Source organism: Schistocerca piceifrons, chromosome 5 (genome assembly GCF_021461385.2).
Source record: "Schistocerca piceifrons isolate TAMUIC-IGC-003096 chromosome 5, iqSchPice1.1, whole genome shotgun sequence".
In the NCBI taxonomy this organism is placed as follows: domain Eukaryota; kingdom Metazoa; phylum Arthropoda; class Insecta; order Orthoptera; family Acrididae; genus Schistocerca; species Schistocerca piceifrons.
The window spans coordinates 503,326,396-503,349,272 of NC_060142.1; the positions used below are offsets into that span (position 1 = coordinate 503,326,396).

At 43.0% G+C, this 22,877-nt stretch overlaps 1 protein-coding gene across 1 annotated transcript in view; it reads left to right on the forward strand.

Annotated features, from left to right (window-relative positions):
- The window catches only part of LOC124799114 (zinc finger SWIM domain-containing protein 5-like), a 122,153-nt gene that overhangs the window by 47,687 nt on the left and 51,589 nt on the right, over positions 1–22,877 (forward strand). Inside the window, exon 3 of the mRNA XM_047262652.1 lies at positions 5,302–5,429. Within this exon, the coding sequence (XP_047118608.1) occupies positions 5,302–5,429 (128 nt within the window). The remainder of the gene's footprint in view (positions 1–5,301; positions 5,430–22,877) is intronic.

Here is a 22,877-nt window from a genome sequence, read left to right on the forward strand (position 1 = left end):
TTCGTTTCTCCCCAGTTCGATTCAGTATCTCATCATCAGCTACCTGACTATCCATCTAAATTCCAGCTTTCTCCTGTAGCACCTAGCGCCACGTGTCAAAAGCTTTTGTTCTCTTTTGGTCAGAACTGTTTTCTCGTCCACGTTTGACTTGTGTACCATCAGACGAGACTTACACACACTTAAATATATACAGTATTCGATGTGAACCAATGTTTATGCACTTTTAGTCTCGTAGTTATCAGCTGTTAGCTCTGCGGTATTTTCCCACATACACGAACAGACGTTCTCACACTGAAATCAAAACTTGAAAAACTGTGTTTATTAATCACCAATCACACTAATGCTAACCTTTTACAATAGATACCTAGTATCTACAATGTACTAACGTGGGAGAGTATGATTTGAACATGTTATGCTGTCAGGAAGAAAATATTCAGACGCGTCGGAATACTTTCACTAAAATGCTAAGGGAAGTTTTTAGAACGCAGTTATAAGGGGAATAGCGGTGACAAGGTTAAAGGTACGTAGTTGAATACAAACAAGCGATACTGTTAGATTTATATTTGGAATTGAGACACTAGAATTTTGGCGTTTGGACAGTAAAAACAACTGATAGCGGTCGAAGTAGAAAGGATGTATAAGGCAATAGCAAGAAAAGCTTTTCTGAAAAAGAGAAATTTTTCGACATCGAACACCGTATGCACACTCAAAGAGAGAGAGAGAGAGGGAGGGAGAAAAGGCGCACCATAATCCGAATAGGGCGTAAATCGGTAAATGTGATGTACATGTACAGACAAACAAATGACTACAATTTCAAAAAGATTGGTTGATTTTTTCAAGCGAAACAGGTTCACAGGCTTGCCGTTGTGGCCGAGCTGTTCTAGGCGCTTCAGTCTGGAACCGCGCTGCTGCTACGGTCGCAGGTTCGAATCCTGCCTCGGGCATGGATGTGTGTGATGCCCTTAGATTAGTCAGGGGACTGATGACCTCAGATGTTAAGTTCCATAGTGCTTAGAGCCATTCGAACCAGCTTCACAGATTGAGCAAGTCAATAACGCGTTGGTCCACTTTTGGCCCTTATGTAAGTTATTCGGTGTGGCATTGATTGATAGAGTTGTTGGATATCCTCTTGAGGAACATCATGCCAAATTCTGTCCAGTTGGGACCTCAGATACTCAAAATCTCGGTCTGGTTGCAGGGCCCTGCCCATAACGCCCCCGACGTTCTCAGTTGGGGAGAGATCTGGCAACCTTGCTGACCAAGCAAGCACGAAATCAAGCAGTACAAACTTTTGCGGTGTGCAGGTGCGCATTATCTTGCTGAAATATAAGCCCAGGATGGGTTGCCATGAAGGGCAGCAAAACCGGGCGTAGATTGTCGTCGACGTACAGCAGTGCTGTATGGGTGCACGGATGACAACAAAGGGGTCCGATGTGAAACAAAATGGCACCTCAGACCATCACTCCCGATAGTCGGGCCGTGCCGCACGTGACAGTCAAGTTGGTATACCGCCATTGTCCGAGGCTGTCCAGACACACCTTCACTGGTCATCGGCGCTCATTACTAAAGAAAATCCATTGCTTGTCTTCGTACTTGCCAAACCGTTGCTTGGCCAACAAGGTCGTCGAATCTCTCGCCAAATGAGAACGTTTGGAGCATTATTGGCAGGGGCCTCCAATCAGCTTGGGATTCCGACTATCTAACGCGCCAATTGGACAGAATTTGGCACCATATTCCTTAGGAGGGCATCCAACAACTCTGTCAATCGATGCCAAGCTGAATAGCTGGTTGCATAGTGGGCAGAGGTGGACCAACGCGTTATTGACTTGCTTAGAAGCGCGTTTAAGTGTCTGGAAGTCTTTTCTGAAGGTATTTGTCTGGAGCGTACTCTTCTGCGGAAGTGAAATGTGAAGAGAAAAGAGTTCTGACAAAAAGAGAACAGATTCTTTTGAATTATGGTGCTACAAAAGAAAGCTGAAGATTATGTGCATACTTAGGTAGGGAGGTGATGAATCGAAATGAAGAGCACTTGGCTAAAAGAGGGTGATAGGACAGATAATGAAGCATCAAAGAAGCGTCATTTTGGAACTGTAGGAAACTGCAGCAGGTAGAATATTGTAGAGAAATACGAAGGCTTGATGACGTTAAGGAAGTTCAGATTAATGTCAATTGTGGTAGTTACACAGAGGTGAAGACAACAGCACAGGATAGACTAGGGTGGAGAGCTGCTTAAAACCAGTTTTTAGACCGGACTATAACAAACAGCCACAGAAGCTGACACCTCAGAGTGCAGTATCGTACTTCAGAAAATCTCTGTGTCCGACTTGGTGTCTCCGAGCAGCTTGTGACGTCGGTCTCAAACAACAAATCTACTTTGCTCTCCTACGGAAAGCAGCCCATCTGCATTCGTTAGCAGGCAACGCCCTCATACACAGATGCTAAACGTGCGCGCCGACTGGTTGCCACATGGGGGTCAGCCTCGGCGAGCGGTCCTCCCGAAGCCATTCTGGTGGGTCCCGTTGCCTGGACAGCGGACAGTGACGAATGGAGCAGGTAGTGCGTCCTGAAGGCTGCCGCCATTACCTCTGCCTCACGAGCATTTCTTTCTACCGACTCCCGCCGCTATAGCGTCGCCTCGGTTCCGGGTTCGCTAAGTTAAATCCTGTTGCAGCAATCCTGCAGTCCGGTTGTCGCAGTGGCCGACGGTTCTAGGTGCTTCAGTCTGGAACCGGGCGATCGCTACGGTCGCAGGTTCGAATCCTGCCTCGGGCGTGGATGTGTGTGATGTCCTTAGGTTAGTTAGGTTTAAGTAGTTCTGAGTTCTAGGGGACTGATGACCATAGTACTCAGAGCCATTTGAATTTGAAACATGCAGTCCCCTGCGAGATCGAGTCTACCTGCTTCTCGCTTGCGAATTGCATGCTCCGAAACAAACACACACACACACACACACACACACACACACACACACACACACACACACGCACACGCACGCGCACAAAGCCAGAACATCGAAATAGTTACTGCTGTTATGAAGTAGCAGTATGGACAAGTAAACCAGAACATTATTTCTAAAAGTACGGCAACTAGCCAGCTTTTGCTAAAAAGGGAGGAAAATCAGAGTGTGACGTCCCGTTACGGACGGACTGTCACGGGTATAGGTCTCCGCGATGTATCAACTGATACCCACAATAATTATGTCTGAGTGATAAGACCATGCAGGTATTAGGATTTTCGTCTGTTTGCATTACACGCTCTTGAATATGGTTTGGTATTAAATCAGAGAATGTATCAACGTTTCCCTTAAATTCACTTACAGGTGCAGAGTGCAACTCTTTTATTACACGGAGAAATGTAGGACGTTAAAATTAGATAACGTTATATGTACCAGTACTGCATACATGTACCCCGCAAACAAACAAAAAATTAACTGCTTAACTATATTTTTCGTGCTGATAATTAAAACATTCATTACTTACATCAAATGAATAATTTAAACAGGGTTCCTTCCCTTATTTTGTGGCCCGGTGTCCGTTATAAATTACTATTCCCACGAAACATCTAAAACTGTAACGTTTGATGCAGGGGTTCCTATAATTTATGGTACGTTATGTGAGGGTTCAAATACATTAACTCCAGAGACTTTCTCAGTTATCCTGTTGTGATAAATTTATTTTCGCTGAGATTGTGTTTTCTCCGTGAAAAGCTCATTGTTTTGGTTTCCTCCGTAAATAATTTCATATGATATTCTGTGACAACATCGTTTACTGGATATAATGGCTCTGAGCACTATGCGACTTAACTTCTGAGGTCATCAGTCGCCTAGAACTTAGAACTAATTAAACCTAACTAACCTAAGGACATCACACACATCCATGCCCGAGGCAGGATGCGAACCTGCGACCGAAGGGTTCGCTCGGTTCCAGACTGCAGCGCCTAGAACCGCACGTCCACTCCGGCCTCTAGTTACGCGAATTCAGGTCGGTCTATTAAACGAACCACCGTTCTTTTTAACGCCGAAACCTGTTTCGTTATCTTTTTGGCACCGTAATTGGGTATTTTAATCAGGTCTTATTCTGTAGAATGATATTTTGTGTAGGACGTTCTTTGTGTTGTTAAAAAGCTTTCCATAGCTATTGTCATAGTACCTTTTTCATTGCATGCTCCTCTGTTGTAAAAGTGCACACAGTACTTGGGCATGTTTTTACTGAAGCACTCAAATTAAAAACACCTGGTTGTTGTGTGCATTTCTACAACAGATGAGCATGCAGTTGATGACAAATACCAAAAAAATAACTGTTGTTGTTGTGGTCTTCAGTCCAGAGACTGGTTTGATGCAGCTCTCCAAGCTACCCTATCCTGTGCTAGCTTCTTCATCTCCCAGTACCTACTGCAACCTACATCCTTCTGAATCTGCTTGGTGTATTCATCTCTTGGTTTCCCTCTACGATTTTTACCCTCCACGCTGTCCTCCAATACTAACTTTGTGATCCCTTGATGCTCCAGAACATGTCCTACCAACCGATCCCTTCTTCTAGTCAAGATGCGCCACAAATTTCTCTTCTCCCCAATTCTGTTCAATACCTCCTCATTAGTCATGCGATCTACCCATCTAATCTTCAGCATTCTTCAGTAACACCACATTTCGAAAACTTCTATTCTCTTCTTGTCCAAACTATTTATAGCCCATGTGTCACTTCCATACATGGCCACGCTCCATACAAATACTTTCAGAAACGACTTCCTGACACTTAAATCTATACTCGATGTTAAAAAATTTCACTTCCTCAGAAACGCTTTCCTTGTCATTGCCAGTCTACATTTTATATCCTCTCTTCTTCGACCATCCTCAGTTATTTTGCTCCCCAAATAACAAAACTCGTTTACTACTTTAAGCGTTTCGTTTCCTAATCTAATACCCTCAGCATCACTCGATTTAATTCGAAAAAATAACTATGCCAAGCTATATAATAACACTAGGAAGGTCCTAGAAAACATATTCTACAGAATAAGACCTAAATAAAAATACCTACTTATGATGCCAGAAATAAGCCGAAAAGTGTGTAGATATTAGAAAGAATAGTTGTTTGCGTGACAGACGGACCTGAAATTCCAACATTTAATTTGCAAACCCTGCTGATTTTAGAGATTTAAGATGAATCCATGATGATGTCTATTGTATTTCATGTTCTGAACCATGTACGACTAGTAGATCAGCTCCAAATGCTCTGTAAGACATAGGCTTAGCTGCCGTCTTGCACAGTGTGTGCCAAGATCTGACGACAGTGCGTGATGTTACAGGTGCAAGATCACGTCGGTGACATGCAGCTGCGACACGAAGGACATCTTCTGGTGCCAGCACGTGGTCGCGCTCTCGCTGTACCGCATCCGCAACGCGGAGAGCGTCCGACTCAGGGTCCCAATCTCCGGTAAGTAACAAACTGCTGAGGTCCCGTTGATTGCACTCCCTTACAGCCCCAACCATCAGGAACACACAAACAAGGTCAGAGTCGCGTCGGATTGTCACAAGTTAGTCCAAATCCAATTACTGACGTAAAAAGGAGGCATCTGGAAATGGTCCAATGCAGACCCAATCTCATTCACACAGGTGGCCTCAGTGAGTATGTATATATTTTGAGTTGCAGTGATTTGTGATGGGTAGTAGTGCCTTAAGGAGAGGTTTACTATCTTTGGCCCGAAAAAAGCATGTTCTTTGAGAATTATTTTCTCGGGATGTGTTATAGATTTGAATGTCAAATTTGGTCAAAATGTTCATTGATATTTCCTCTACAAACTGGAATTTTTTCGACGGGAAATGTCGAAGAGCAAAGGCGGAAGTGCCGTCGGAACGAAACAAAATTTCGATGTACACCTCCACGCGCGGTATGTCACAGGTCCGCCGGCTCTTCTGAAATCAGAATTGAGTTGACTTTAGCGAAATATATAAGATTCTTTAGGAGTTGTACCTCGCTTAAATTATTTGGACCATAGGAAACGAAATGGCGGCCATTTAAAAAAAAAATAGTGTTTCTTTCATCAATTTTCCGACTTCGTCAGCCAAGTAAAAATATTTATAGTTGATGAATCGGAATAAAAGGAGTACAACTCCTAGACAATTTAGTTAGCTTCGTCTGAAACAAAGAACCATACCAATCGGTTCAGTAGATTTGAAGTTACCGTACCGCGCGATAAAAAAAAGTCATTTCGAGAAAAACGGGTTTGAAGTTTTCACTACATATAAATGCAATATTATGCAACTTACGTTCAATCTGCTATTCCGGGTCCATAAACTAGTCCTTCCTCTTCCTAATAGAGGGCGTTCTGCTCGATCTGGGCCATCCTGCGCTGCTCCAGAGACGCTCGAACTGCCGGTGACAATCGGTTTTCGGCCGCTTGAATCCAATGGTCGTCCGACTGCTTGGGGAACTGCGTCGAATAGAGTCTCAGGGTGACGTCCATCGTTGTCATGGTCTTCAGAATTGCTGAATACCCTTCGTTGAAGCTGTTCGCTGCCAGGAAAGTCGCAATCTCCACAGTCTTCGCGCCAGAATGCAAATGCTTGCGGGATAACTTCCAAACACACGCGTTCAAACTTTCATTTGAATTTTGTGTATTTCCTCCCAAGCACCGGTACAGTAACTCGTCCTCCGAAAGAAAAAAACTGGAGCGTGTAAAAGGCCTATTTCAGGCAGTTGCATTTTTTTTTTTTTTTTGTTCAACCGTGAATAACAAACATTTCCGTTCTGCATTCGGAAAAACCGTTTCAGGTGTCGATTCTAAACACTTTTATGGATCCAGAAATGCAATTTAAAAAATCTATTTTTTGAAGGAAAGATAGTAAACCTCCCCTTAATGTTGCCACCATACGATCGTGTTATTAGGCCTGACAAAGTAAATGATAGACGAGCGTTGCGTCAGGACAGTGCGCAATGCGAAGGACAACATTATCAACACTAGACAGCGTTTGAAAGACTTATCACTGTGGGTCTCTTGTGGGCGGTTTTTTGAGTTGTGTGGTATATGATGTAGAATTCCCTAAAGAGATTAAATAAACTGCGGTTCGCTAATGATATTACACTACTTGCAAATAGTAAAGAATAACTTGAAATACTGGTTAGCGAACTTGTGTCAGTCTACTCTTAAGTTGGCCTAAAAATGAACTATGATAAAAAGGAGAGGGAAATATATTTGTTGGGAGTACGCAACGTCAAAGGGTCACAGACTATATCTATCTGGGTCAACTGCTAAATATGAAAGTGGATCTAAAACCAGAAATATTTCGATGTATTAACTTAGGCTGGCAAGCTTATGGAAGACACTCCTCAGTTTTGAAGTCCAAAATGTAGGCCGAGCTGAAGAAACCAGTTTCCGACCAATGTATACTGCCAGTAATACCTTATGGCCGTGAAACATGGACATTAAATGAGTTCATTGTCAGGAAACTAACAGTAGCCCAAGCGGAATGGAAAGTTCAATGCCGGCCGGTGTGGCCGAACGGTTCTAGGCGCTTCAGTCTGGAACCGCGCGACCGCTACGGTGGCTGGTTCGAATCCTGCCTCGGGCATGGATGTGTGTGATGTCTTTAGGTTAGTTAGGTTTAAGTAGTTCTAAGTTCTAGGGGACTGATGACCTCAGATGTTAAGTCCCATGGTGCTGAGAGCCATTTGAACCATTTTTGAAAGTTCAATGTTGGGCTACACAAAGGAAGACAAAAAGAAAGCAGTTGTCAGGCAGACAAAAAAAGTCGGTAACATAATGGAAGAGTGAATACCTTGAAATAACAGTGGGCTGGTCATTTCGCTTGTAGAAAAGATGGCAGGTGGTCAAAACAAGTACTAGACTGGTTCCCAGTTTACCAAAAACAGACCAAAGGGAAGAACACCGGACAGATGGGACACAAACTTATAAAAGATAGACGGACTGAAGTGGCAACGGGAAGTTCAAGATAAGCAGAAATGGAAGAACCTACAGAGATCCTAAGTTGCACACCGGCTCAAATGGGCCACACCACCAAGTGATCGAACTGGCTGACGATGATGACGACAATGATTACTTAAATGATGCCGAAATATTTTCATTAAAATTGTTACGTCTAATTAGACCTTATTCTGCCCATCACCCTCTAAAGTCTAAATAGTCCCTTTAGGAGCCAAAACATCTGTTCCAACATTTTTACCAGTTTGGAACTGTATGGTGGGAGTCTTTTTTGGTTAGTGTGGTTAGCACCCTCTGGGATTCCGTGCAAACCTCTTTCATTGTATCAAACCTTTGCTCTTTCAAATCGATTTTCATCTTGGGGAATAGGAACAAATCATATGGAACTACCTCTGTCGAGTAAGGAATGTAGGGAACAACTATCATCTTATTTTTAATCAAACACTCTTAAGTAATGTACGTTGTGAGTCATGGAATACTCAGTCTTTCGTAGACCACTTCTGTGGACGTTTCCTCTTAACGTCCTCCTTCACATGTCTTAGAACCCTTTAGTGATCGTATGACGACATCAACGAGGGCTTAATGCTGTTCTTTATTTGTCGAGCTGTTTTTACCCAAAGTGAAGAGGCCTCTTGCAGTGCGATGATTGCTGCATACTTTCAGGGTCCTAGCTATCTTTCGTAACAAGTGACAACCACTGAAAGGAAGTTCGGATGGCCTTGAAGTAGTTGTCTAAGTTCCATGCAGACTTCTACGCGATGTTGCTTCTGATCGTCTTGAAGCAGTCGTAGCAAAAAGGCTTCGTCGCAGTCCTTCTCAGGTTCAGTTCTCCTGATATATTACGTTTATCTGTACTACACGTTCCTCCCAAGATGCTGCAGAGGTCTTGGACGGTCCTGCCGAGTCAGATCGCTCGCTTCCCATCTTTTGTTCGATGTGTGATGTTTTATTTCATTTCTTGCTCTGCTTCGAGCTGTGTAACTGTTTTTATCTGTGGGTGTAATTCACCAGAAGAAACCAAGACAAGGCAGTGTACAACACTATATACTGTCACCAGGTAGAGAAATGATCGTCCGAAGAGTACACAAAAATTAGTACCGGAAAACACAGCCACTAGACTGAGACAGTGAGCATACAGCAAAATTGGAAGGCGGCTGGAGAACGTACAGGTCGATCGTTCCTGGCAACTGTTGCTCGTGCGTCAGTATTGGTCACGGGTTTCCTCCACGTGACCATCTTTTTCCGCTGTCTGGTTGAGACGCTGTCAGTGCCTCCAATAGCAGGCACGTGAAACGCTCTTCGTCTCGTCCTCGAAGATGCCTTGGCGTTGCGCGAAGTCTCACTTCCTCTCTCAGCGATGTGTGGCGCGCAAGTCACATTACGCGACATTGATTAGTAAGTAAACTTTCATCAACGTATCCAGGTCATTTCTTCCCACTGATATACATATCAAACTTTCAAAGAAAATTTCCACCCTTTGGCTGTTTGTTTCCATCCTCATTTATTTCACACAAACATGATTTCAGCTTTACAGCCCTTATCAGTTGCAAAGCTGAACTAAAACTCAGCAAAATGTGTGGTTGGTATAGTGCATGACTTAATGTGAAGAATATGAAAATCAGTACGTATTGAAGGAGCCTTTCTTACAGACATAACATGTTCGACATGTCTAAATGACAGATCATCAACGTGATTTCCTTAAATCACTCCAGGCAAATGCCGGGATGGTTCCTCTGAAAGGGCACGGCCGACTTCCTTCCCCATCCTTCCCTAATCCGATGAGACCGATGACCACGCTGTCTGGTCTCCTTCCCCAAACAACCAACCAACCAACAGATCATCAACGAAATATTACAACATATAACTAACGTGTACACCAGTGTTGGCATTACGTAATGTGAGTCGAACTAAAAATAAATAGTGCGGCCGACATTGTGCACAGTAGAGACAATTTATCACACTGTATTGTGTTTATGACGACCGAAACAGTGCTGTGTCATGCACTGCAGTTGACACATCAACTAACATTAACATCATCTTAAAACGCTGATATGATCATGTGCTGTGTACGATTTCATCGAACACCAAGCCAAATAAATAATCGTGTTTCCCTTGGTGGTAATGGCATTGGCACTACAGACATCATATAGCTCAGACGGAGGTTCAAAATGGTTCAAATGGCTCTGAGCACTATGGGACTCAATATCTGAGGTCATCAGTCCCCTAGAACTTAGAACTACTAAAACCGAACTAACCTAAGGACATCACACACATCCATGCCCGAGGCAGGATTCGAACCTGCGACCGTAGCGGTCGCGCGGTTTCAAACTGAAGCGCCTAGAACCGCTCGGCCACACTGGCCGGCCACACGGAGGTGTTGCTTTGTAACTGAGGTGGTTTTGACAAATTTTAACATTTATTGATGTATGGACATGATTTGTACATGCCACAGCACTATTTAGGTCACCATAAACACAAAAAAATGTGATTAAGTTTTACTGTGGTGCACAGTGCCAGCCGTAATATTTATGTTTGGTTCGTACTACCATCCTGTAATGCGCTGACTGGTATATATAACCACATATATGTTGTCAAATTCCTGGGATGACATGTCATTTAGACATGTTGGACATTTTATGGAATTTAAGTAATGCTCCTTAAATATGTATTGATTTCAACTCTCTTCACACTATGCTCTACACTTTAATTATGATCTATACCCATACACACAAGCGGTCTGGCTGCCACTTTCCTCAATAATTTTAGAAATTCAAATGGAATGTTATCCATCCCTTCCGCATTATTTAATCTTAAATCTTCGAAAGCTCTTTTAAATTCTGATTCTAATATCGGATCCTGCATCACTTCCGCATCGACTCCAGTTTCTTCTTCTATCACTTTATCAGATATTGCTTCCTTACACAGAGGCCTTGAATGTACTCTTTCCACATATCCACTCCTAATCATCGTCTCCACGGGCTCTGAATTGATAAGTTACAAGCGGAGTCGAAATCTTCGCTTGGCCATTATGTTTTAGGTTTCACGTGACTTCCCTAAACAATTTCGTGCAAGGGGTGAATACCTCCTTCGCTAAGACCCCAGCCGATTTCTCCCTGACTCCTTGTCTCTCTGCCTCTAATAGACGTCGTTGTCAAGTTCAAATCTTCTTTCAAGTTGAGGACAGTTTCGCGAAGAACGTGTCTGCTTCGCACACGGTAGTGGCAGACTTATTTGGAAGTGGAACTCCCCGCGCAGCTGTTGGGATGCTCCTAATACGCAGCGCGGCCGAGCTGACATACTCATCATCAAGGACGAGCAGCCGACACGTGTGCCAGAAATGGAAAACAGACATCGTTTGCTGCTGCTGCCGCCACAAAAGCTGCGCGGAATGCCTGGCAGTGTACCAGCATTTTTTTTGAGCACTTCGCTGCCAGCGCTTGCGTTAACTCTCTACTCGTCGCGTTACGATTGCTTCACTGCAAAGCTGCCGAGGACGAACCAATGACGGGTGATATTCCAACGTTTTCCAGCACCAAACACGAGTGAACGTCGTCAAAACCTGCAAGGAACCAAAAATATGTTCTCACTTCTTCACAGTCTTTGATAATCTTTCTTGCAAAATGACATGAAGGTACCGTGCTTGCGCGGGGCTGTAACGTGGTTGTTTTTTCAATCCGCGACGAAGGTCACACGAGTTACGTTTCTTCTCGGGAAGCAGTGCAGGACAAACGGCTGGAATGAGCTTTCCCTTTGAGCAGTTACCGCACAGAACATTCCGAGCGAACATAGCAAAGGGACAGTCGTTACCTCGCTTAAGGCCATGGCTCTTAGCGGGACATAAAGCTACACGTCTTCAATGGTCCAAACAACACAGTAAATGGGCAGTAGCTAAGTAGGGGCCTCTAGTTGGTTTAAGCCGCCGTGTGTGGAGGACATAGTTCTGGCCGGAGTTGGTTCTATGATGTTTTGGAGTGTTTTTCGTATCTTGACTTGGGTCGACTCATTTGGGCGCTGTGAACATTCTCGGTGAGCAAAGTCGCACGTTCTACTTTTACACGATGAGTGTTGTGATCGTCCTGTCGGCCAGGACGATAATATCCGTGTTCAATGTGCTGGATGCGTACGTTTCTAGTTTGAGATGAACACTTTTTGACAGCCTACCTCATCTCGATTGGCCTGCTCAGTTACCAAGTCTTAACCCATAGAAAATGACTGGATTCAGCAGAACAGTGGGTGAAATTATAATTTAACGTGTCCGCAAGTTGATAGTGCTCAACCTTTTTAGTCTTGAGATCTTTCACGTACAATTTAGTCCATTTAGAGTTCTACTGACTTAAAAATTCACAAAGGTTTAAGCGCAAAACAATAATGTGGCCAAAACTAACAATTTGAACTACACAAAACACGTAGTGTATTTCTCTCCATCGAAAGTTGTAGGCCTACTATTCAATTTTCAAGATATTACACATGTGAAAAAAATTAACATATACACCATCACAAATGTTGAAAAAAGTGTGGTGAAATATTTGGCTTTGCATATCAATGGCAAATTTATTATAATCTGGTGAATAATCTGTCACAGCCAACTTTACACAATCTGAAAGATAAAGGACCACTCACATTATTTTTACACTTAGATTTCACTGTGTTCATCGTTGAAACCGTTGCCTCACATTGATAAGTTGATCTAAAAAACAATGAAACATAACATGCGGCTTTTGCAGTGTTAGAGTTGGTTTTTACCCTCACTAAATCCCAAAACTTATCTTCACTGTATTCTGAATTGATGGCAATGGCATTTTTAAAATGGAATTATTTCCGTTCACATTCAGTCTTACTACAAGAGAAAAGAGTACTCATTTTCCTTGATATATCTTCCACATCCACTTTTTGTGAAGGCTGAGCTATGAAAGATATAACAGGTTCCATTGCCGTGAAATCTGAAAATCGATCGATTTTCAAACTCTGTTCTCAGTGCTGTCAGGTTGGTCGTATACTTCTTTCCGGCTTATTGATCCAATGACATTGTTGATCCAACAGTTTTGCTTATATTTGCGGAAAGAGTTTCACATTTAATTTCTGTAGCTGTGGTATACAAAGGTCAAGTTTTTGCATGAAAAACTTTATTAGAGCAGGTAAGAGTTACGATGTTTTCGTGTTTTCCTTGAAGTTCTATGTTTAACTCGTTTAGTTTTACTGCCATATCAGTTACAAATTCCAGATCCAACACCACCTCAAATCATACAGTTGTCAGTTAATTTCCTCTCTCTCAGACACAAAAGATTTTATCGCTGGCAGGAGTTCTCTATGTCTTTTTAGAACCATACGTTTACTCAGCCATCAAACTACTGTGTGCAATAGCAGGTCTCCATATTGCCTGTCCAATTCTTCTAATGGTACTCTAAACTTGCTTCTCTGCCGGACTGTGAGCGAACTGAATCCACAGTTTTTTCTTCTCTGTAGTGACTATGAGCGAAATCAATTCACAGTTTTTGTGACAGTACACATAAGACGTGGCAGTTATAAAATATGTCCACAAAGCACTTGCTAATGCACGATACAAGTACACTGAAAAAGAAAGGCAAGAAGGTTTCGTCCTTCGCAGTCAAGCTAAAAAATTCTTTGTATTTGCCTACCATGCAAGGCGCTCCATCAGCAGTAATAGACGCAAGTTTCTAAATTATCGAATCATATTCAGAAATGAAGAGCTTGAATGCAGTGTAAAAATCTTCTACTCGTGAAGTATCTTCAAAGGTCAAAACTGTAAGCAAGTATTCTTTTACACTGAAATCTGAAAACATCAACCTTACAAAAATTATAACTTGACTGAATCAGCTCTAACTACTGACTCGTCTAACTGCAATAAGAAACACAAGCAGGATTGTAAATCTGTAATCGGTTGACCTTTTGTATTTTCCGCCATTAATTCCATCTTTTCTTGTTACAGTAGGTCTTGACAGTGCCATGACTCTGACAGCTGATATCTCTGACGGCTGATATTATCTCTGACTTGTTTCTAAGTGTGGAAAACAAGTACTCACTAGCTACCAGAAAACAATCCTTAACAGCTTTGCCATCGTCAAATGATTTTGCTTGTTTCATCAACATTGCTGAAACACGAAATTATATGAAACTGCCTGGCAGATTAAAACTGTGTGCCGGACCGAGACTCGAACTCGGGACCTTTGCCTTTCGCGGGCAAGTGCTCTACTCCTTTCTTTCAGGAGTGCTAGTTCTGTAACGTTCGCAGGAGACCTTATGTAAAGTTTGGAAGGTAGGAGACGAGGTACTGGCAGAATTAAAGCTGTGAGGACGGGGCGTGAGTCGTGCTTGGGTAGCTCAGTTGGTAGAGCACTTGCCCGCGAAAGGCAAAGGTCCCGAGTTCGAGTCTCGGTCCGGCACACAGTTTTAATCTGCCAGGAAGTTTCATATCAGCGCACACTCCGCTGTAGAGTGAAAATTTCATTCTACGAAATTATATGTTTGATGATATACTGTTTTGTACAAGTTTTATAAAAAACGACCGCTGGCATTGTAATTTACTTTTAAGATTAGAAAGTTTCTTCCTCCTCATCTCGCTACCAACAGCTGCTTCGGATTCGAAGTATTTGTGAACTGTTCTAAAATCGCGTGAAGTATTTCCCTTTTCAGGTACGGCTAAAGAAGCATTTCATATCATGGAAGTGGTGAGTTTTCCTGCTTTTAGCTGCATCCATTTTTCATAAACTCATTACTAAGTAAGTACTATAATTTAGCTACATTGTGACTGAGTTGTGCTGTGTGTGTTGTTGCGCTATTTTGATCGCGACTGTTTAAAAAAAATGGTTCAAATGGCTCTAAGCACTATAGGACTTAACATCTGAGGTCATCAGTCCCCTAGACTTAGAACTACTTAAACCTAACTAACCTAAGGACATCACACACAGCCGGCCGTGGTGGCCGAGCGGTTCTAGGCGCTTCAGTCTGGAACCGCGCGGACGATACGGTCGCAGGTTCGAATCCTGCCTCGGGCATCGACGTGTGTGATGTCCTTAGGTTAGTTAGGTTTAAGTAGTTCTAAGTTCTAGGGGACTGATGACTTAGATGTTAAGTCCCATAGTGCTCAGACATTTGAACCATTTTTAACATCACACACATCCATGTCCGAAGCAGGATTCGAACCTGCGACCGTAGCAACTGCGCGGTTCCAGACTGAAGCGCCTAGAACCGCTCGGTCACAGCAGCCGAATGCGACTATTTCGAAAATGAGTGATGAGTAGACGGTTATTTGACATGAAAGTACAAACATAAATCTCTGTTTCGATAACATAAAGTATTTAACTGATCATTACCTCTGTCGCTCACTTTGTTGTTTGTAGAAGCTCGGAAAAAGAGATCTGTTTTGCCCACTGGAAGCGGAGCTTGTTCGCTAAAGGCGTTGAAAAGCAGATGGAGCCGAAAGCGGCGGAGACATTGATGTCAGATTTACAGCATACCGTGTCAAACACTCATTGTCAACAAACTAGTGTGTTTCAAAAACAGCTCATTTAAGCACATATCGGACAAATGTTTTTAAAGATCGACTCATAACGCCATGGAGATCGACTGACTGAGCACATCTGCTCTACGGGATGTAATCATCAGCAGGATGTGGCATACCAGAAAACTCTTTTGGACTCTGTGGTTCAGGCTAGAGACGGTGTTACGCGATATTAGCGTAATATTTCTTACGTAAGACTAATTTTTTGTGCGATGTGCAAAGCTGTTGTTGTTTGTTAATTTCATCTGTCGTGAATATTAATTATTTAGGCACCACATAACGGAAAACATCACTATCCGTTGGACACCCACTGTTAGATAAAGGCCTCCTTTAGACTTTTCATGCATCACAGTCTTCAGTTACGCACACCGATGCAGGTTCTGCAAGTTTTCTAATGTCATCTGATCGTCTTCCATTAGGTCATCTCCTCGGTCTTTTCGGTGGCTCCTGGTATCCAACAAAGAACTTTCTTGGTTCATCAGATATCCATTCGAATGGCTACCTGACCCCACAACTGCATTTCATTTTCATTACAGAAAAAGTTATGTCTTCGGCTCCAGCCTGTTCAGTGAGTTATTTATTTCTCGCCATATCCCTCTTAGTATACGCCAACAAGCTCCTCTCCAGTGCTCTGTGAACAAACCTTAGATTTTGATTGGTTTTCGCATTAAAATTTTATATCACAGTGCCATAAGTAAAATCACGTCATAAGCACTTACTGTAAACTTTCTCGGCGAGACTTTGCGGGAGCTATGTTTTAGAAACTCTGTTTTGTTTACCAAAAGCCCTCTACGACATTTCTACTCTTTCGTTTCATCTCTTCTGCTGATCGCCTAGTCGTTGCCTTCAAATATCCTAAATATAGAAACTACTTAATTCATTCTATGACTTCATCTTTAATTATTATTATTTTCTTTTCACAATAGTGTTTAAACACAATTTTAGATTCGTACTTTATTTTCAACCCTAGTTTCAGACGTGTTCTATTACGTTCTTTCTGTTTTTCATTAAAGTTTATGCTCCTAAACAGTACAATGCTATCATCAGAATAAAGGCGTTTCACGTATATTACATTAAAACATTTCATTATTACATTATTCCCAGTTGAAGAACATGAAAATTTCATTTGGGGCTATTGAGAGTAGTTTTGTTGATATGCAATCTCCTTGCCTGATTGCATTATGAATTGCCCGCTACAAATGTAATGGAAGCTATAGCAATGGTGTATGCGTCTTCCCCGTTACGGCAGACCTCCAGCATCCTATCAAAGTGGTAATTTTGTAAAGTAAAAGCAATATTTTTGTGGATAGTAACCTTCAGTCACAATCTGTGGTACCATTTCATTTCACATCAGTACCCCTTTGACTGTTATCCGTGACACTCTTACAGCATATCGTTACGTCGTTGTTATTCTATGCTCCGTTTTGTTGGCCTTCATGGCACACTATCCTGGGCTTACATTCCAGCAAGATAATGCGCGTCCGCACACGGCGAGGGTTTACACTGCTTGTCAATCCTACCTTGGCCGCCAATGTCGCCGTATCTCTCCCCAATTGAGAACGTACGAAACATTATGGGCAGGGGCCTGTAACCAGCTAAGGATTTTGACGATGTAAGGAGCCAATCGGACAGAATTTTGCACATCCCTCAGGAGAACATCCAACAACTCTGTCAGTCAATGCCAAACCGAATAACTGCCTGCATTAGGGCCAGAAGTGGACCAACACTAGAGATGGGCAAACTCGTTCATCTTTGGGAACTAGTTCACTGCTGATCGTTCTTTTTTGGGAACCGTTCATTTTTACTCGTTCACCGTTCATTTGTGCTTGGTATATGATTCTTATGAAAAACTGAAAACTAGTAGTGTAGGTGACTGGAGGATGGAGGGCACCAAGAGGGGGCACGTGCCTCCCCCCCTGGAGTATAGAGTTTTTATTCATTACAGAATTCTTACACACTTTTAGAAGTCATTTCTGTGATTCTGCAAAACCTCTCGCTTAGCCAACTGTAGCGTTGTGTGGCTGATAGCAGGGGAATAATATAGCGTGGCGCACGGAAAACCGGCCCCGAGTACAAACTGCCCGCCAATTACGGACGATGTGTTGCCCGTTACGAGCAGATACAACAAACAGACAAACATGTAATAATGAGGCAGTGAAGAAATAACAAGCTAATGCAAGCAACAATTGCCAAACAATCGATGACGATGTGTAGAGAGCTGGAGAAGAGATCATGAAAATCTCACGCGACGCGCATGGGCAACAGCTCATGTAGTCTAGCTCATGTAGTCTTGTAAACCTGTTGGTGGCTGTTTCCCAACTTAATAGACCACAAGTCTCTTGAATAAAATTCTTCGTTTCGACTTCCACTACATAGCTATGCTACTTTGTAAACAAAAATCGTTTACACTCTATATATACTTCACGTTGTCTTTGAGTTCGTAGGCGAAGTAGAGACTTTATGGAAGCATAAAATAAAATGTGGTTTTCTCATCATACTTGCGTCACACGCTTAGTAAAAATTAGGTTTTTATGTTGCATTATTAAAGTTAACGCAGCAATAATAATAATAATTAAGTTCGCAGTAATAAAGTTTTTGGTTTGAAAGCTCCTTCTGAACAAATGTTTTTGAGATAATAAGTAAATACGATTTTGTGGCAATCTATGTCTTTTCAAATGGAGAGGCACAGCTTTTCCTACTGAGCTAAAATGACCCACAACCCACTTTTTTTTTTTTTTTTTGAAAGAAACCAAACAGCGCGTAATGCAAATTGGAAACAACCAAACTTAAAAACAATTAGAGCCTTCCTAAATGTAATGTTTTGTATATGAAAGATACACGAAAATAGTTTTATATGAATTTTCTTACTTTAAAAATTAAGCAAATTATTGAAAGTTAGTTGCTAAATCAAGTCGATAAAACCAAAAAATATATGAATAACAAAAAAAAACTTGCCTTGTTATAAGTATGTCTTCTGCTGTTCATCGATATAATGAAGTGAGCTGATATGCCCTTTTGTTACCTGAAAAGACGTACCTATTAGATACAACGTAATTTTTATGTAATTTACGTAACTATAAAATACTTTTTGATTACCGTTCGTGGACGCTGAATAACGGGAACCAAGTGCAAGAACAGTTTGGAACACGTAAAATGGGCGAGCGCAGTGAACGAAACGAACAACTGGATACTGAACTAACTAGGAGCAGTCGGCAGTGGAACTGAGACAGGTGGTCATGCGGCCGAGAGAGACCGAGACTCAGACGAACACGCCACCGAGGCTGGAACGAGAACTGCCAAAGTGACCGCCGCAACCGAAGTGAACTATGAACCGATCGTTCCTCGTTCCCGGGAACTATAAGTGGACCGCCGCGACCGAAGTGAACTATGAACTAGTCGTTCCTCATTCCTGGGAACTATAAGTAGACCGCCGCGACCGAAGTGAACTATGAACCGATCGTTCCTTGGAATTCATTCCTCGGTCCTTTCGTTCATCTCGGTGAAACGTTCCTTTGCACCCGTTCGTTTGCGAACTACCCATCTCTAACCGACACGTTATTGACTCGTTCAATTTGTGACGGGCTTTCTCTTGAATAAATCATCCAATTTTCCTTGAAATTGTAGTCATCTGATTGTCTGTACACGCACACCGATTACCATCCCATTCAGATAATTCCTTCGTCGTGCGTCCTGTTTTTTTGTCTTAGAATGTATTTCGAGAACACTGCTGTTTGAGTGAAAAGATGCCAGATGCTGCGTAAGCAGAGAGAGAGAGAGAGAGAGAGAGAGAGAGAGAGAGAGAGAGATAAGAGATCGGGAAGAATCCAAGCAGCCAAGTTGAGTTTTTAGTCGCGATTTGTGCGCCCTTCTTCTCCGCCGCGTGTGACAGCATAGGACGGTGGAATGAACGGAAACATTACCTCTCCACGGACACGGCTGCATTTCTCTCGTGCGCTCACTGCAGACAGTACGATTTACGCAGTCGCTGGAGAATGCAAAACGCCGCGGAAAGCACGCGGAGAGCAGCTGAGGAGCGGTTGGTGGTGGCGGCAATGGCGGGGGTAGGAGGTGGTGGGGGTAGAAGGCCGCATGCCTTGCGCGCACTCCCCTGCCCCCACTCCTTCCACGCCGGCCTGCTACTATTTAATTAAAGCCGTAATTCTGCTGAGGGCGGGCGCCCAGATCGCCAGAGGCGCTGCGGTGGCGACATTCTGGCTCAGCTCGCTTCCTCTGCACTGGTCTACAGTCCGCTGTCTACACTGCAGCTCCGCAACACTTGCTGCGAGCTATCTGGCTGCTACCACCGACTCGTCTCTAGCTCGCCCGCACTACACTCGTCGCACTGAACTATAGTTCTTCTGCACGTTAACAATAGCAACACTTTGAGGTCCGTGACAGCAGGAGCGCACAGATCATGCTTTACTTACATTTCTGGGTAATGAAACCCACTTTGGCCTTCCTGGTTTAGTTTCTCTGTTGATTCCCTAATAAACAAATGGCGAATGGCGCCACGGTCCTCCCAAGTGGGGAAAAAAAAGGCTCATTCCGCCGCCCATTCTTAATTGTATCTGTTTACAAAGGGAATTTACCCTGCCACAGTTTAGGTACATGAAAAAAAAAATGTTTCAAATGGCTCTATCCACTATGGAACTTAACTTGTGAGGTCATCAGCCCTCTAAACTTAGAACTACTTAAACCTAACTAATCTAAGGACATCACACACATCCATGCCCGAGGCAGGATTCGAACCTGCGACTGCAGCAGCCGCGTGGTTCCGGACTGACGCGCCTAGAACCGCTCGGCCACCGCGGCCGGCTTAGGTACATCAAACAGACACAAATATCAACCAATATTATAACTCGAATAGGATGGCCTTCGTCAGCGGAGACTATAAATTGCACATCGTAATCTTCGGACACAGCACGTGGCTTTTCTGAAAAACATGCCTAACCAATCCACAGGACAACTGGGATTAATGGGCCGACATTGATGCGAACACTGTTACCTCTACACTAGTTTCAGCGACAAATGGCCTTCATCAGTGTCTATTTTTAATTACATTTTTATTTCAAAATAAATTAACAGCACGTTTTATTACTTATATGCCTTACATGTCCTTTTCTATGGCCTAATGTTACCAAAATTTACTTCTGACGTTAAATAAACTCTGTTCAAATGGCTCTGAGCATTATGGGACTTAATATCTGAGGTCATCAGTCCCCTAGAACTTAGAACTACTTAAACCTAACTAACCTAAGGACATCACACACATCCATGCCCGAGGCAGGATTCGAACCTGCGACCGTAGCAGTCGCGCGGTTCCGGACTGAAGCGCCTAGAACCGCTCGGCCACCGAGGCCGGCTAAATAAACTCTCTACCTTTAACTAAACGCTGTGGAGTACTGCTAAAAATTAGATGTATAAATCATCGACTTGGGGAAAAAAATAAATGTACAGCACATCTTGACTTAAAGAAGGGATCGGGTGCTAGAACACATCCTCAGAACCAAGGATGTGGGTTGCAGTCATTATGCAAAGATGAAAAGATTTGCAGAGGATGGACTAGTCTTTAGATTGGACACAACAATAACGACGACGACGATTATGCGACACTTAAGACAGCCTTAATATCCTATCTCACCAAAAGTATCCAGACACACATACGTAATACGGAATTGACCATGTCAGGAGAGCTCAGTGACTTCGATCGTAGACGACGAAACACAAAAACAGGAAGAAGGTGCAATGAACTGTGAAACAACAAGTAAAATAGAAACAGTGAACGGTCCAAGCTCAAGATGTGCACCATCGAGCTAATTTGAATAGCGACGGCGCCGTTGTCATATAGTCGCGGTGCTGACTGCGAATGGGGAGATCAGAGTTTAGATCTCTTTTTTTCCACAAAATTATGAACTGTCTGTCCCGTCACTGACGTGTCTGTTCGCTTTATTCAAATCTGTATCTACGTCGTGGTGAATCTTCCGTTTGTGACAGCGAGGTGTAAGGAGGGGACTTTCAAACGTACGTACCTCCTATCTGTTCAACACAAGTACCACGTGTTATTACTCTTGCGTTCCGTTTTGGAAGTTCTGACTCCTGAATTCCTTTGTTGTAACATAGTTCACACCCATTTATTTGTTGTGTTAATATCAGTGACAGGTGTATGCGGAATCTCACCTGCTCACTATTTATCACATTTTCTTGCGACGGTAATAGATTCTTACCGCATGACTCATACTCTGTAACCAATGTACTGTATGGCAATTGCCAGGAACACAGAAGGAGAATGCACAAGTCAATGACCGACGGACAGTTCACAATTTTGTGAAAAAAATGGGGCACAAGGGGGATTTGAACATGAATCTCCCGCTTTACAGTCCAACACCGTGACCGCACAAGCACGAGGCCTCGGTTCTTGCAGTTCGCTCGACGTTGCACTTTTTGAGCTTGGGCCGTTCCCTGTTTTTGTTTTACTTCTTTTTTCACAGTTCAGTGCACTTTCTTCCTGTTTTCATGCTTGGTCTGTGTTCAGTTTTGACGGGCTATCCACTTGGCTATTTTATCACTAAATGTGGCAAGGGGGGGGGGCGATGGGAGGTTTCCCTGTTGAATAACAAATCCGTTACAAACATTTCAACTCTTCTGAAGCTGCCCGAGTTGACTACTGGTGATGTATTTATGAAGTGACAAAACTACACCAAAATTAGGTATACATTATGTACTGACGGACAGCATTGTAGAAGGTGGTTGTTAAAACTATCATGAAATCAGCAGAAGGAATGTTTCGTGAGTTCCGAAGTGCTACCAGCTAGCTCAGTGATCGTGCTTAGGGAGTTAAAAAGAATGAGGCATAATGGTGCAGCAGCTCCTCGTAAGCAACATGTTGCTGTAGTCAACGCTAAGCGTTGCTTTAGGTGGTGTAAACTCGACGCTGGTAGACAGTGGATGACTAGGAACGTGTGACTTGGAGTGATGAATCACGTTATACCCTGTGGCAAGTCGAGGGAAGAGTTTGCTTTTTGCAAATACCTGGAGAGCGTTTTCTGCCATCACGTGTGACGCCAACATTGAAATACGGTGACGTGATGTTACGGTACGGGGTCGTTTTTCGTGATTAGGTTGTGGTCCCCTTGTTGCCCTAAAGAAAACGCTAAACGCGTAAGGGTGTGAACACGTGATACTGTGTACAACAGAGGAACAGTTCCGAGACGACGATCGTTTTTATTAGCATGATAATTCACTCTGTGATACAGCAGTATATTTCAGGTAATTTGTGAACATTCCTTGTTCAGAGTCCTGAACACAATGAGACACCTCTGTTATGAGTTAAAATGTCGATTTCGCCCAATACTCCAGCGTTCAACATGATGCACTGGTTTCGGTTTTTGTGAAAGAATAGGCAGCCAATACTCCACAGACGTAC